Source organism: Lepisosteus oculatus, chromosome 11, assembly GCF_040954835.1.
Source record: "Lepisosteus oculatus isolate fLepOcu1 chromosome 11, fLepOcu1.hap2, whole genome shotgun sequence".
In the NCBI taxonomy this organism is placed as follows: domain Eukaryota; kingdom Metazoa; phylum Chordata; class Actinopteri; order Semionotiformes; family Lepisosteidae; genus Lepisosteus; species Lepisosteus oculatus.
The window spans coordinates 15,257,183-15,272,492 of NC_090706.1; the positions used below are offsets into that span (position 1 = coordinate 15,257,183).

At 43.0% G+C, this 15,310-nt stretch overlaps 1 protein-coding gene across 6 annotated transcripts in view; it reads right to left on the reverse strand.

Moving 5' to 3' along the window:
• Positions 1-2,469: 2,469 nt before the first annotated feature.
• LOC102684529 (vascular cell adhesion protein 1) overlaps positions 2,470-15,310 on the reverse strand; it is a 50,476-nt gene continuing 37,635 nt past the window's right edge. For all 6 annotated transcript variants that reach the window (XM_069195770.1, XM_069195765.1, XM_069195769.1 and 3 more), the window contains 3 exons: positions 5,903-6,169; positions 4,460-4,783; positions 2,470-3,550 (listed from right to left, as the gene is read on the reverse strand). In XM_069195770.1, the coding sequence (XP_069051871.1) occupies positions 3,438-3,550; positions 4,460-4,783; positions 5,903-6,169 (704 nt within the window). In that variant the 3' untranslated portion in view covers positions 2,470-3,437. The remainder of the gene's footprint in view (positions 3,551-4,459; positions 4,784-5,902; positions 6,170-15,310) is intronic.

Consider the following 15,310-nt stretch of genomic DNA (forward strand, 5'->3'; position numbering starts at 1 on the left):
TTGTCCAGAGTGATAAAAACTGAAATAATTGAACACAGTATATACTGTATATGTTAAGAGTTTTAAGTTGCATAAAATTGGAAATCACAGCAAATACTGCACCGTCTTGAACATCAGGCTACATCAAAAGAGTCAATCAGGTCAGTTACAGTCATTTGGATTCAGACACTTATTCAGTCCCTTTCATTCTTGAAGCAAACTCATGGGAGCTTGGAAGAAACAGAAGGAAACACACAGACTCCACATAGACAGACTGCTACCAAAAGCCAGGATCCTGAAGCCACAGAGCAGCAGTTGTGCTGACTGCTGTTCCACCATGTCAGCTTGATGAGGTATGGGTGCATGATTGTGCATATTTACCCAGCATACATTAAATCCGAAAGGCTATTGTGTCAGAATCCTGTACCGTCCTGTGCCTAATAAAGCACTCACTGATTTCAGTCATCACAAGATAGTTACAAAACAGCCATGAAGAAATTTAAGCTTCATTTAACCTTGACGTTGCTTCATACTTCTTTGAGAAATTTAGCTGTGCTCGGTAATGTGTTCTGAGGCCATGTGGCAATGGGAATGAGACAGAGAAGATCCTATTTCTTCAGCTTGGGAAAACAGTGGACAGCAAGCCTATGGCCACAACAGATCTGGGCAGGCTAAATTTAATCTGACCTCTTGACCCCAGATGGCTGCTGGTTTTGGTCCACTTCCTGCTGATCGCTTAGTTGGAACCTTAATTGAACTGATCATTCCTTCACTTCAACCTGCTTCTGAACATTTTTTTCCAGTGTTTGGAAAAGCACAAGACAAATGAGGGTTTCTGTTTAATTCCCACAAAGCCATATTGATATCCCAGAGCGCAAAGCTGTAAGGAGCAAACTCTAAGTAGCAAACTACTTTACACGGGTGTGAATTAAAGGGAATTTTGCAACTCAAAGCTTGCAAACCTCAGGCAAAAAAGGGAGAGATTTGCAATTCTTTATCGCCTTCTAGAATTCTAGAATGTTTAGAATTCTAGAATTGTCTAGCCATAGTCAGTGCCTGAAGGGGGACATAGCAAAGCTTAATCTGTCTTATTATTGAAATTTGAACCGTTGCAATAAGTTAGTCTCGGAGGCATGAATAAGTCCTGTATCTGCTGCAGCAGAGTTTGTGGTTTTGTTATCGCTGCCCGCTTGGCCAGGCCAACTGAAAAATAAAACACTCTTTTTCTAGCCCAAAACCACTTATCTCTAGCGTGCAATGTCCTGATCAAAATATGACACTAATAATCTAATAGAACTGTCTCATTTTCCATTTTTCTCTTTTATCTGGAGGTTAAAGTAAGGACTTTGCAGGGTCTTCCAGAGAGTGATTATAGAGAGCATCTAGGCACATTGGGGTGAAAGGACAACACAAAACTGCCAAATTTCTGATGTTGTCTTGGCGTAGTAATTGACAAACTGAGAGCTACACAAAACAGACAGGTGCACAGATGAAACAAGAATGCCTTGAGCCTTGAGCAGAGAGGACTACAGGAGTGCTTGATGCTACCATTTAATGGCAAGAATTGTTAATATTGCCAGTAAAACATGTGGTTGACAGAAACAGCTGAAAGAGCTGAATCACACTGCAGTTGAAAGGAAATCTCATTTTATCATTGATGACCCATTTCAACTGCTAATCCCCGTTTCAACTGCTGCCTTCAGGGTTGTGGTTTAGAATAGTTGTGACCAAGAAAAATGTATGCAAGAATTTGCGTGGTATATTTGTAGAGTAATTGGTACAGAATAATAAACACAGCTAAGTGACTGTTTCCTGTATGACGTAACTGGGCTAGTGTAATGGTAGTTAGTGTTAGTGTAATATGGACAGAGAAAGATGTGTATACAGTATATCTATTGTTGCATTTCTAGAACTATTGTTTGCTTTTAATGTGTATTTACTTTAAGTTGAGAGTTATTTACTTTTGTAGTTTCTTTTTGGAGATGCCAAAGACAAACTTCCGCCCATCTGGATGGACAATAAAGCTGCATAAAAATAAATGTAAACCCTGAAAAGACGTGACAAAGTCAGCCCAGATCTCTTCCTCGGGACCAACAGGATCTGAGAACCCAAGCAAAAAGTAAGGGGAAGACTGTGTTGGCCTGAAAACGGGAACTTAGGACAGGCTGGAATACAACTGTTCAGTCAGTTTGCCGAAGCAGATTCCCCAAGATCCTTCAAGAACCACCTGGACAAGATTATTGGATCAATCAGCTGCTAGCAGCTCCATGAGCTAGATGGGCTCCTCTCCTCAGTGACCTTTGACCTTAGGCAGAGAAATTGGACAATGTGACCTGTGACCTGTGCCCTAGAAGCAGCCCAGTGAAACATAGCGCCTTGCATGATGATGTCAGCACCTGTGCTGTGCTGGAAACTACACCCCACACACTGCCAAGCCCTGTCATTAAAACATAGCATGTTAGAAGGTGAGTAAATAAGTCAATCCCCATATTTACCTTTTGAGGAACTTTATTGAATTGACACACACATTTAAAGGCACAAATGCTTATATTGATATGTTAAGAAGAAACCTGTTAGTTGCAGTGAGAACCTTTAAAATGATTGCAAATGATGGAATATGAATGCTTCTCTTGCTTCTTTCTATTTGAACAGTATATACTGTATTGTTTATTTCTGCTGGTTAGAATACTTTTCTATTTTAAACACCCTTTCTCTCTGCCAAGAACATTTTGACCTCCAAAACAATTTAAAACATTTTTTTTGTATTTGGAGGGGGAAGCACAATTATTGTAGAAGGCAAATATCTTGTCCACCTTATGTAACAGGCTCCTGTGTGCTAATTGTATTGTCATTCAGCTGCAGTAAAAGCATAGATTTCATCATAGAGGAGCAATGTGGGAAGGGGTATCTTTAAAAATCCAGTTGGAAGGATGAACAAAACCTTGCATATGACCTCAGACACTGCTGCTGGTCCTGCTGGATAACAGGTGGGTATTGTGAATGAAGATGTGTTGCAGAGTGCACACAAGCACCACTCCGCAAGCAGTGCTGAACTCCTCTACACCAAGAGCCTGGGACTCCTGCTGTAAGGAGAATTCAGCCCTGCCCAGGTTCGAGGGCAAGATGGTGCCTTCTTTAACAGGTTCAATGCCAAAGAGCCCTATTACTGATGCTGAAATCAAGACCAAGGTGAAGATGAAAAATGAAGCCTACAGGAATTGATCACAGTTTTTTCTTTGTTTTCATGGCCTGAATACCAGCACCGAAGAGGTCCCGGGTCTGCGGTATATCTGTGCAGCGCGTGATATCTGATCATTGCTCTGCAAGTCCCAAAACACATCTCACCGGAGCTCTCTTCCAAAGGCATTCCCTGCTTTCCTTTCTTTTCTCCAAAAGTCCAGAGCTGCCATTGTCCCGGGATCTCGTTGGATTGCATCCAGTCTTCTCCGTTCGTACCATCAGCTCTCATTCCGGCTGCGACGACAGATGCAGAGGACGACGCTGATGACAACGAACAGGACTGCAACCGAGTTCAGAGCCATGCTCATCATGAAGTAATCCTTCAAGTCGTCTGTCAAACAAGGAAAGGGATTTGTTCAGTGGAAGGGCTCAGGCAATCAGTCAGGCACTTTTGGTTTACCAAAAGAGATGTGGTACAAAGAACACGCCTCCCCCTGCGGTCCCTAAGGCTGTTTCTGAGACTGGCCAAGAAAAGTGTTCGGACTTGTGCATGTCACTTTCTGGATAAGGCTTGCACAGTTCCAGTCTTCACAGAGGCATTTCAATCACTCAGAAACTCTCTTTCACTCCATTTTGTTATTGCACCATAAAACAGCAACGGCCGTAATAATTACAATGACAAATTGTTGAAAGGCAGTAATATAAGAGGTGCCGTTTAGGCCATTGTTGAAACCTTACCTCTCACACACACACAAAATGCTCTCACACTCTCCATTTTACCTCTCACACACACACACAAAAGCTCTCCCATTCACTAGTTTTACCTCTCGCATACACATAAAATGCATTCACATTCACTAGTTTTGTCTCTCACGTTCACATTGTGAAGGAGTGTTTTCATGTGTATGTGAGAGGTAAAACTAGTAAATGTGAGAGTTTTTTGTGTGTGTATGAGAGGTAAAATGGAGAGTGTGAGAGCATTTTGTGTGTGTGTGAGATGTAAAATGGAGAGTGTGAGAGCATTTTGTGTGTGTGTGAGAAGTAAAGTTTGAATAATGGCCTAAACAGCACCTCATAGTATGAGGACAGAAATAGAATTACACGTTTATACGCTGTTCCACGCATACTGGAACAAGTAAAACAGGTTGCAGAATCTTTTTGTTGTCTGCTTAAGACTGTAAAATATTTAAGTATTGCACTATTATCAATCACCTTCAGGGAACAGCGATGTTTTTTCCATTTTACTGACTTGAATAAAAGAGAAAAGTTGTTCTATAAAATGACAATGCTAACAACTCACACAACACAGTGATCATTACGGGTTTTCCTCTCTTTGCAGGAGGGGGCTGTGGTCCTTCTGGTCCCAGGTTGAGCTCTGCCTCACAGGTGAACTGCTGTCCATTGTCAGCTCTGTCAGGGGTGAACAGGAGGGTCGCAGACACATTCACAGGTGTTCTAGTAGTGTTGTGAGAAAAGGTCTGACTGTGAATCAGTGTCTTTCCTCTGTACCAGTTCACAGTGAGGTACTGAACAGGAGCGATGTTCTGGACCGCACACTGCAGCTGGTATTGTCTCCCCTCCTCCATCTGGACAGTTTGATTGAGAGAGACACTGTCTGGAAGCTCTGCAAAACCAAAAAATCATTACTAATTTTCGTTGGCTAACACTTTATCAAAAGAGACTTACATTCGTACCCTTTGATACAGTTGGGTATTTTACTGGAGCAATTTCTATACAACAGGGGTGTCTTGCCTAGTATGTGAACCCACCACCTGTCAGATACACATCAAGAATCCTTAACCACTGCGCCACACAGCAATAACATTCAACACCTTGCTCGCTTGAAAATGAAGCAAAGAAGAATCTCCTAAGTGTCTCTAGTTTGGGGGGTGTTCTTTATAATTATAATGTAATGAAATTCCCTCAGAAGGCAGCCTACAGCAGACCCCACTGTGTGTGGGAGTATAACTGTCACCTACCCTGCAGGTTAAATCAATGCACTGCCCGGGTCAGCAAGTTAATTTGGCTGGACACTAGCTGTAGTTAGCGACTTGCAGCTGTACCAGTGGTGATTCATCATCGAACCTCGTATGACTTTCCCTGCCCCCTCACAAAAGGCCTTTTTTTTTTAGGAAACACACCGATAAAGGTCAGTCTCTGCTTTAGATCTGTTTCTTTTACAGATCTGTTTATGTTTCTGTCAACGTCTGTGAGAAGAAAGGATTTGTACCAGGCGAGTTAAAGAAAAAGAGAAGCTGGGGATCTAAATGGAACAACTTTACAGGGGAGACCTAGAGGAAACGCCCTCTATAACCTCATGCAGGCTTATGGGTGAAATTCGACATTGGCTAAATTAGCACTGCTGGGGCAGCATCAGGCAAAAACGAGCACAAATACATTGGCTCAACAAAGCAAGTGATGCTGGATAAAGAGGTTGTTGGGAATCTATGACATCCCTGGGCTTGTGGTGCTGTGAATCCAAGCTCAGAGCACTCATGTGCTCCTGCTCAAACCCCTCCGGGCTCTCTGCTTCAGAGATCGCTTTGCATCACCCAGGTGTTAGGTGTTACAGTACATTCTGCCCTGGGGAGGCTGGCGATCGAGCTGCGTTGCCCCCAAGACTTTGCTGTCTGGCAGAAAGTGGCTGACCACTCCCTTCAGCCCTGTCTTCACCAAGACCCACTCGAAACATCCACCCCCTGGGTGGCAGATCACAGCACACACACACAAAAAAGCCACTTACTGTACAGAACGATGGTGAGCTTCTTCTCGCACTGCTTCGGCGTTTGATAGAAGTTTCCAAAGCATTTTGGCTCGCTGGTCCAATCGGTCAGGCTGCTCACATTCCAGGTTACAACCTGGCTGACTATTTGCATGCCTGTAGGCCCAGCCGTGGCCTCCCAGCCCATTCCTCTGAGCGGCTGTGTCGCAGTGCACTCTGCTCGTACCGGGTCTCCGTACCGCACGACCAGTCGGGAAGGTCTGATTTGAATCGGGCAGTCCTCAGAGGCTGAAATACAGGGACGCTGTACGCTGTATTCATGTTTTAATTGTTTCCAAAACACTCGCAGTACACATTGGCGAAGAGAGAGTTAATACCTTTGTTGATCCCTGCTGGGTCAGTTTTATCACGTTTTAGAAAAATGTCTGGAAGCCAATCTCAATATAGACTTCACCCAAATACATAAGACTAAGACTAGAAACGGGAACAAGAGCGGACAGATTAATTCATTGCATGCTGAGAAGGAGAAAGAAACAATAGTAAACCAGCACACGGTTTGAAACAACGGTGCAGGACAGCCGAACCCTCTCGCCCACTCCTGCCTCCCAGGTCGAAATACCGGCATCTTTGCAAGTTTTGATATCGCCTCCCTCCCTCTGCCCCCTCTTCACCCCCCCTGCAGCAGCTCCCTGGCTCGTCCCTCATTGGAGAGTGAGGAGAGGGGGTAGTTCTGACACCCCCACCCCGTGCAGACGAGGGATTGTTATACGGCTCAGCCGGGCGAGTTTCCCCAGTAAAGCTCCGTACTCGAATCACGCCAGACCTCCACCTTCACTGCAGCTCTATCACTCTCAGCAGGTGTGCGCCTGGCCAGTACCTGGGTGGGAGACCTCCTGGGAAAAACTCCAGGTTGTTGCTAGAAGAGATGCTTGTGGGGCCAGCAGGGGGCGCTCACCCTGCAGTCTGTGTGGGGCTTACTGCCCCAGTATAGTGACGGGGACAGTGTACTGTAAAAAAAGGCGCCGTGCTACGGATGAGACATAAAACTGAGGTCCTGACTCTCCGTGGTCATTAAAAATCCCAGGGCGCTTCTCGAAAAGAGTAGGGGTGTAACCCCAGTGCCCCGGCAAAATCACTTATTGGCCTTTACCAGTCATGGCCTCCTAATAATCCCCATCTCTGAACTGGCTTCATCACTCTGTTCTCCTCCCCACTGATAGCTGGTGTGTGGTGAGAGTACTGGCGCACTATGGCTGCTGTCATATCATCCAGGTTCATACTGCACACTGGTGGTGGTATTACAGCATGTTAATCATCAGTCATTAAAATGTTGGTATATTTTATGAAAGCAAGATTGCTCAGTTGGACAAAAGTACACAACCTACCTTTATCAGAAATATTTATGCATCAAAGCCTTTACTGAAGATATTACTAATAGTATTAAAAATGGATGACTTTGGACAAGCTGTATACTTGGAAAAATACACACCAGTATTCCATTTCTCCCTAAACATTGTAAGCTTCGAAATCTTTAACTAAAGTGATACCAGAGTCAACAAGCATACTTTTAGAATTTGATTAAAAGGGAATATAATATGGAATCGCGTATCTAAAGAATTTAATAACGGTATGATTATATCCGTGTACTGCGGCAGGGCTGTGTAGGGCTGTTTCGCCTGCCTGTTCACGCGAGCTGTCTTGTAGCCTACTGGTCTAGGTGCGTGACTACCAACTGGCAGGTTGTGTGTTCGAATCCACCAAGGGAAATCTTAGTAGCTGAGCATAAAAAGAATAGGAGCATACTGTAATGTGTGTGAAGGCCATAAACGATATTAATTTTGGAACATAAACATACAGTATATGGCTGGTCTCGGTACTTTAAAGAAAAAAATACACACCAGTATTCCATTTCTCCCTAAACATTGTAAGCTTCGAAGTCTTTAACTAACGTGATACCGGAGTCAACAAGCATACTTTTAGAATTTGATTAAAAGGGAATATAATATGGAATCGCGTATCTCAAGAAATTAATAACGATATAATTATATTCATGTTGCAAAAGAACTGCAACGGACATAAAAACTCCCTTGCTTTTAACAGAGCGTTCCATAATTTCTAACTACGAAAATGCCAGGTGAAAGGATTTGTAAACATATTTTGTTAAAGCAAGTCAGTTTTTTCCGCAACACATAAAATACATTTTTCCAAGAAAGTTTAGCCTTTGTCACTAATGAAACCACTAAATAAAGACATAAATATAGAAATCTTAAGATTTGTTTTATTTAATGTTGGTAGCAGGATGAACTGTCAGAGTGTATATTTTGTCGCAGAGTTGCTGCAAGATGTTAACAGTGAAAAAGGTATTTAGAAATGAGTTATTTCAAGATGAAAAAGAAAACATACACGAAACATGGTTTCATTATGACCAGAATCGGTCTTGAGATATTTTTAACTTGATTTACAGTATTTGAGAGGTATGTCTTAACACCGATACTACAGTGCTTAAGTACTGCTCACGTATATGTTTCTAGGTTTTTTATTATGCATTTCATACGGTTGTAGCGGTGAGGCTTATTAATAAGGCAGAATTAAGTGTTTCTGAGCTTTCCCAAATTAGGCCTCATTTCTCTGTTCATCTCTGTGGTGCAGCCACAGAGAAACCATGCAGGCTGATTTAGGGTTCCTTTGATAAAAGACAGATCCCAAAGGGGGATGCACTTAGCTAAGCCTGGCTATCATGATCAATGGTCATCCATTGGCGCCTATCTGTCTAGGGAGTGCCAGTTGGACATCTGGACTGCATTACTAAGTGTCAGGACTAAGTGACTCATATCTCACCTTGATCAACCAATCAGGGACTGGTAGGGCCAAGTAACCCACATGGGACTCTGATGCCCATTGAACTTTCAGCCAATCAACGAGGTGAAGTTCCTCCAGGTAAAAACAGGAAACACAGAGAGCCTGGGTGATTCAACAAGATTCAGATTCAACAAGATTCAGTAAGATTCTGGAGAGGATTCTGTGGACTGTTCTAAAGGGAATTCAAAGGAGAATTCCAGGGCAGGACGGCCCAGGAGCAGAAGGCTCCCAAGGGCAGGACATTCTCGCAGCAAACCTTCTGACCATCCTGAGACTCAGCCCGGACAACCACGGAACGGCCAGTGTGTCCGAGTGCCAGAACTTTCCTTTGTTCTAAGAGTCTAGAGTGGAGGTTGCCAGAGAGTAACCAGCAGCAGGCCTCGTGAACAGGTCGGAACTGTGGACAGCTGAATTACTATTCAGAACTAGCTCTTCATCAGGAACGAACCGGTCCTCTTCCTGACTTGCTGGGACCCACAGTCATCTTTTCTCCTGTGCACAAACTTTGCTAGTTAAAGCCAACACTAACTAGCCAGTCAGTGAGCATCAGCAGCGCACCGTCGCAAGCCGCACAGCACAGCCTGGCACGCAGCCAGAGAGCGCGGATTGGACAGCAACAGCCTGCAACTGTTTCTTTGTGCCCGCAGGAGATCTGAATCCCCAGAGATTGGATGAGTATTCAACTTCACTGCATTACAGCTCGAGAATTCAATTGTTATCCAAACCAGTTGATATCAATTTAATTCCTAAGAGTTATGTACTTGTTTCGAGTATCTAATGTAGAAGTTGTAACCAAGTTCACTTTACGAAACGGTCTTAATGAATGATATACTGAACGTATGTCCTCTTGATATGTGTAACTCTTTGTAACTGACCGAATATACCTTTTGTATTCTGATAACCCTCTCGATAAGATCTGTTAGGTTTATATGCATATTCTATGTATTAATAAATGTATCCTCGTGTATTAGTACCTGTGTGTGTGCGTTGTTTGAGTTATGTCGCATGGTTGGATTCTAAAGCCATCAAAAGAATCAACTTTGTGATTTACTGCTACAATTAATAATTGTCTCAGTAAATGCCCAAACCCTACAGAACTGGTGCCTTCAGAGAGCCACTATGATTACATATTTGGCGTCCCTGAACCGGTTTTCCCTACACGGTCAAATTACTTTTGAGAAACTAATAAGAAGCGCGAAACGGTATGCGTTTTAGTTTCGTTTTGTGCTGGGACCCGTGGATTGATTAGAGATATCAAGTACATACAAGTCATTTTTTAAATGTTGTAGTTCGTCTTGAAAAAATGTTACGAGTACATCATCTATCAACAATTACACATGTTCTGTTTCCATATTGCGGATTTTGGTTACGTAATATTATTTTCTAGATTTCACGTTGTGAATATGATGGGATGTCTGATGGGATGTTTCTAAAAATCCATCCTCTGTAAAACGTCTTCTCTAGTTGTCCTGCATATGTATTCGCTAATGAAGCTGTGTGTTCTGAGCCTGGATCTCTACATTTCTGTATGAACCAGCTTAGAGGGCTAAAGACAGCTTGTGTTTAAATTGAGTGTAAGGCAATTTATGCTTCTAAAGTCATGGTCAGCATTTATTTTTGTACTGTGCTGTAAACTTGTTCTGTGCCAAGTCACATTATTTTATAGCGTTTTTATAGCGTTATCAAATCCGGTGCCGCTGTGTGTTACTGTAGTTTCCTGACTCCCATGTCACATGGTCTGTGATTGAAACCTGTAAAACCGGTTTAATTCGTCACATCCAGGACTCTTCAGGTGTGAGGGTCTTCTGCTCAGAATGAAACGCTAAAATGTTTGTGTATATTCTAATGGTAGTGGGGGCAGGGTGTGTGGGAACAGGTTTGGTTGAAATTGCATTGGAGATCTATGTTCTTCACACCTGAAACATTTTCTCTGAAAGCATTTTCTTCGCAGTTTAACCGATCTTGTTACAACATGTTACAGTTTACTATTATTAACAATATTAATTTTAAGTGCTTAATGTAAAATCTTGTAAAAATATATTTTCATTGTTCAAATATACATTAAGTCTGACTATCATATAATAAGTTAAATACAAAACTAAAGAAAAATAGGGTTAAATATAATTCAAAATATTTTGCTAACAATGTTAACTGTTTATGAATAATAAAATGTATTAACTAAGGAGTAGGATGGCACAGTTGTTAGTATGTTTTTTGTTTTGTTTCTTTTTCATAAATACAACAGTAGTACTTGATGTCTCAGTGGCTTTCAAAATTAAATTATGCATGCAAACCTGTGAACTAGAAAGATAACTAAGATATCCTTCCATTATATTCCATAATATCCATGAAATATATGGCGCTGAAATATGTGTGACGCAGTGGTGGCCTGACACGGTGAGGTGCGCTGGCAGCTGTATGATGCAGTGGTGGCCTGGCACGGTGAGGTGCGCTTGCAGCTATGTGACGCAGTGGTGGCCTGGCACGGTGAGGTGCGCTGGCAGCTGTATGATGCAGTGGTGGCCTGGCACGGTGAGGTGCGCTGGCAGCTGTATGATGCAGTGGTGGCCTGGCACGGTGAGGTGCGCTGGCAGCTGTGTGGTGTGACGCAGTGGTGGCCTGGCACGGTGAGGTGCGGTGGCAGCTGTGTGGTGTGACGCAGTGGTGGCCTGGTACACCTGGTACACACAGCTGCCAGGGCACCTCACTGTGTCAGGCCACCACTGCGTCACACCACACAGCTGCCAGCGCACCTCACCATGCCAGGCCACCACTGCATCACCCAATATGAATATTCAATACTTAAACGGGCACAGTTAAGACATTAAATATACATATACATACTGTATACAGTACAGTTTGCATACGGTAATATGTTTATATTACGCGATTAAAAAATAAATAAATAAAAATGAAGAGTCCAGCACCAGCTGGATTCAAACACACAACCTGCCAGTTGGTAGTCACGCACCTAGACCAGTAGGCTACAAGACAGCTCGCATGAACAGGCAGGCGAAACAGCCCTACACAGCCCTGCCGCAGTACACGGATATAATCATACCGTTATTAAATTCTTTAGATACGCGATTCCATATTATGTTCCCTTTTAATCAAATTCTAAAAGTATGCTTGTTGACTCTGGTATCACGTTAGTTAAAGACTTCGAAGCTTACAATGTTTAGGGAGAAATGGAATACTGGTGTGTATTTTTTTCTTTAAAGTACCAAGACCAGCTATATACTGTATGTTTACGTTCCAAAATTAATATCGTTTATGGCCTTCACACGCGTTACAGTATGTTCCTATTCTTTTTATGCTCAGCTACTAAGATTTCCCTTCAGTGGTAAAATTCAAGATCTACAACGGGCACAGTAAAGACGTTTACAGTACAGTAAGTCTTTCTACGACAGACCAACGGACCACGAGTGCCCCTGTCGGTCAACCAATCACGCACCGCGGTACCCCGTGTCATCTTACCTGCGGTACGTGTCTGTACCGCTCACTTTGAATGGCTGCATCTGTACTTCTGCATAATTGAAGACGCTCTCAGAGCCCGCTCTGTCTCAGAGCTGTGCTGGACACGTTGCATCAGTAGATTGAATGGTTTGTGATGCCCAACAATGCTTCTGACAATATTAAAACTTCCTCACACCTTACTGATCTGACTTAAACCCTACAGCAAAACCACCTGTTACTGAAAAAAAGATATGACTAAACTCACACAGCACGGTGATGCTGAGAGGATCAGACTGATTTGCAGGAGGGGGCTGTGGTCCTTCTGGTCCCAGGTTGAGCTCTGCCTCACAGGTGAGCTGCTGTCCATTGTCAGCTCTGTCAGGGGTGAACAGGAGGGTTGCAGACACATTCACAGGTGCTCTTATAGTGTTGTTAAAAAAGGTCTGACTGTGAATCAGTGTCTGTCCTCTGTACCAGTTCACAGTGAGGTACTGAACAGGAGCGATGTTCTGGACCTCACACTGCAGCTGGTACTGTCTCCCCTCCACCATCGTTTGTTTGAAAAAGCTGAGAGAGAGTCTGTCTGGGTACTCTGTGAAGATAAAAAGAGTGGAGCTGAGACCCAACATCTTTTTATGGCAAGATGAGACTGAGGTTACTACAGGACATCTGCACCAAGAAACAGGGGACATGTATTAACTGTTCATTCACTAAAATTCCTTACTGCAAAATAAGAAAAAACGTTCTAACAAAATAAAATGTCCTGGATTAACTAAAACACGCACGGGGCAGGTAACATCACCACAGTTTTCTTTTTTTCTTTGACACTGTGACAAGCTACCAAAGAAACCTGCAATACCACCGGCCACCACAGGAGGGCATCCAAACCATTTATGGAGCAAAGGTCCCTGATTTCAGTAATGAATTACAGCAATAAATCCAGTCTAAAAGGTGCTGTCAGAACAGTAAAGATAACTAAATGTGTAAACCTGCTCTGGAATTACAAAGAAAAACCTGTTTTGTTCAGAGTCCCAACTTTGTTTAACATTAGCTTTTGTTTCAGAGTAAGACGTGAGCTCCTTTAATCAGGTCCCCAGCAAACACCCAGTGATCGCTCAGTGACCATTTTAACTGCTTCAATCAGGAAATCTGTTTACACATCTAACTTAAACTTCAACTTTAAAAATACATTTAAAAGCATTTCAGTGGATAGTGCTGTGGACAGAATGGCAGTCTGAAGAGTAAACATAGAGTACATAATGCGACATCAGTGCTGCATTTTAAGTAAGGTGATGGTTTAAGATTCTGTGTTTGTGAAAAAATACTCTATGAGCAAAGCAAATAACAATCACTCACTGTACAGACTGATGTTGAGATTCTTCCTGCACTGCTTGGGCTCAGTAAGGAAGTTTCCATAGCACCTAGGATCTACAGTCCAATCAGTCAGACTGCTGACACTCCAGGTGACAGACTGGGCACCTGTTTTCATGCCTGTAGACCCAACTGTAGCCTCCCAGCCCATTCCTCTGGCTGTCTGTGTTGCAGTGCAGTTCGCTGTCACTGGGTCCCCATATCTCACCACAGCTCTCTGAGGGCTGATCTCAAGTGGACACTCTGGGACAGCTCCTGAAGAAAAAAATACGTTTCTGTTCTTCGGATGTCCACGCAGGACAGATGCACAAATCGGACAACAACGCGGGAGGGGCTGATGGTGATGGGGCGGTCCTCACCGCCGGTAACACCTAGACACTTCACACTGTATTCGTTGTATTTACCCATGAACACAAAAATAAACAAGCAGAGGCCAATACATCTGAACGCATCTGAAAAAGTCTATTCTTAAAACAGATCTTCGAATGCTTTGCCTGAAAGCCACATTTGCTGTCGCAGATTTTCACGAAATGGGAACAAAAAAAACAGCAACCGGTATTTTCAGCCTTTCTACGCGTTAGGCTAAGGACACTTTCATCAACCTGGTAAAAAGTAGCATAACACATTCTAATGACCTTCCTCGAAAACTAAAAGACAAGTCACTGTCTTCCAATACTGAAGAAGGGGATTATAAACCAAAAATATTCACTGGGAATGAAGCACCAGCGGGAATTGAACAGACACATTGAGCCGAAGGTGCGGACAGCCTCACACAAAGATGCGCCAGAGTAAACACACTAGCAGTTGGAATGGCACCTGTAATTTAACAATATGAGCAACAATAAAAGTAAAAGCCTAACTAAATCAAGGAGAGTAAGACAGAGTAGGGAAAAGAGAAAACATATTGTTAAAAAAAATACGACAGCAAGCCGGAGACGCGTTTTCTTGCCGTTTCGGGGTCGACTCGCCTTCTGTCCGGGTGAGAGGTGGCACTGCGTCTCGACACAGGAACTGCTTGTGTTTCCAGAGAGCGACACGACACAGGGAACTCACCGCAAACAGGGAGAGAAAGAAACATAGCGCACAGAACCCATCGACCCCGACGCATCTTTCACCTATCGTGAAAACGATTTAAAAAAATCACGTCTTGTGTCGATGCTTTTGTCGACGATGAACAATTGTTTTCTTTTCTTTTATTTCGTGTATTCCAGTTGCCGGCTTCAACTCCAAGCCTTCTCTCGGACTGGTGTCGAGGGCAGAAGAAACCCGTCAGCCAAGATACTGTAGGTGCTTGTTCTCACTGATAAGAAAAAAAGCGGTATCTACATTTCTGAGCCCAGTCTTGAAAGGCGTGACTAACTGAAAAAAAGACTTATCACACAGCTCCATGTGCCTGTTTTTCATACAGTATACAGATGCACACTTGCGCACTGTCCTTCGAAGGATTTACGGGTGACGAACCACAAAGTAATCGCTTCTACAGCTGATAAACTGCAATAAGGCATTCCTAATTTAAAATTGCTTCTTTCTTGGGTTTAACAAAGGAGAAATGGTTCTGACCGCGGGGTTGGATCAATACATATGTTTGTGTGCAATATGCACTAAAACGCAAATATTGTATGAAAGTTCTGATATATAGTTTAACACTGGCACCCCATATTTGAAACAAGGATATTCATTAATTGATTAATTTATTAAAGTGCCTTGGACATTTTTAATAGTAATACGTCCTCACATATTATT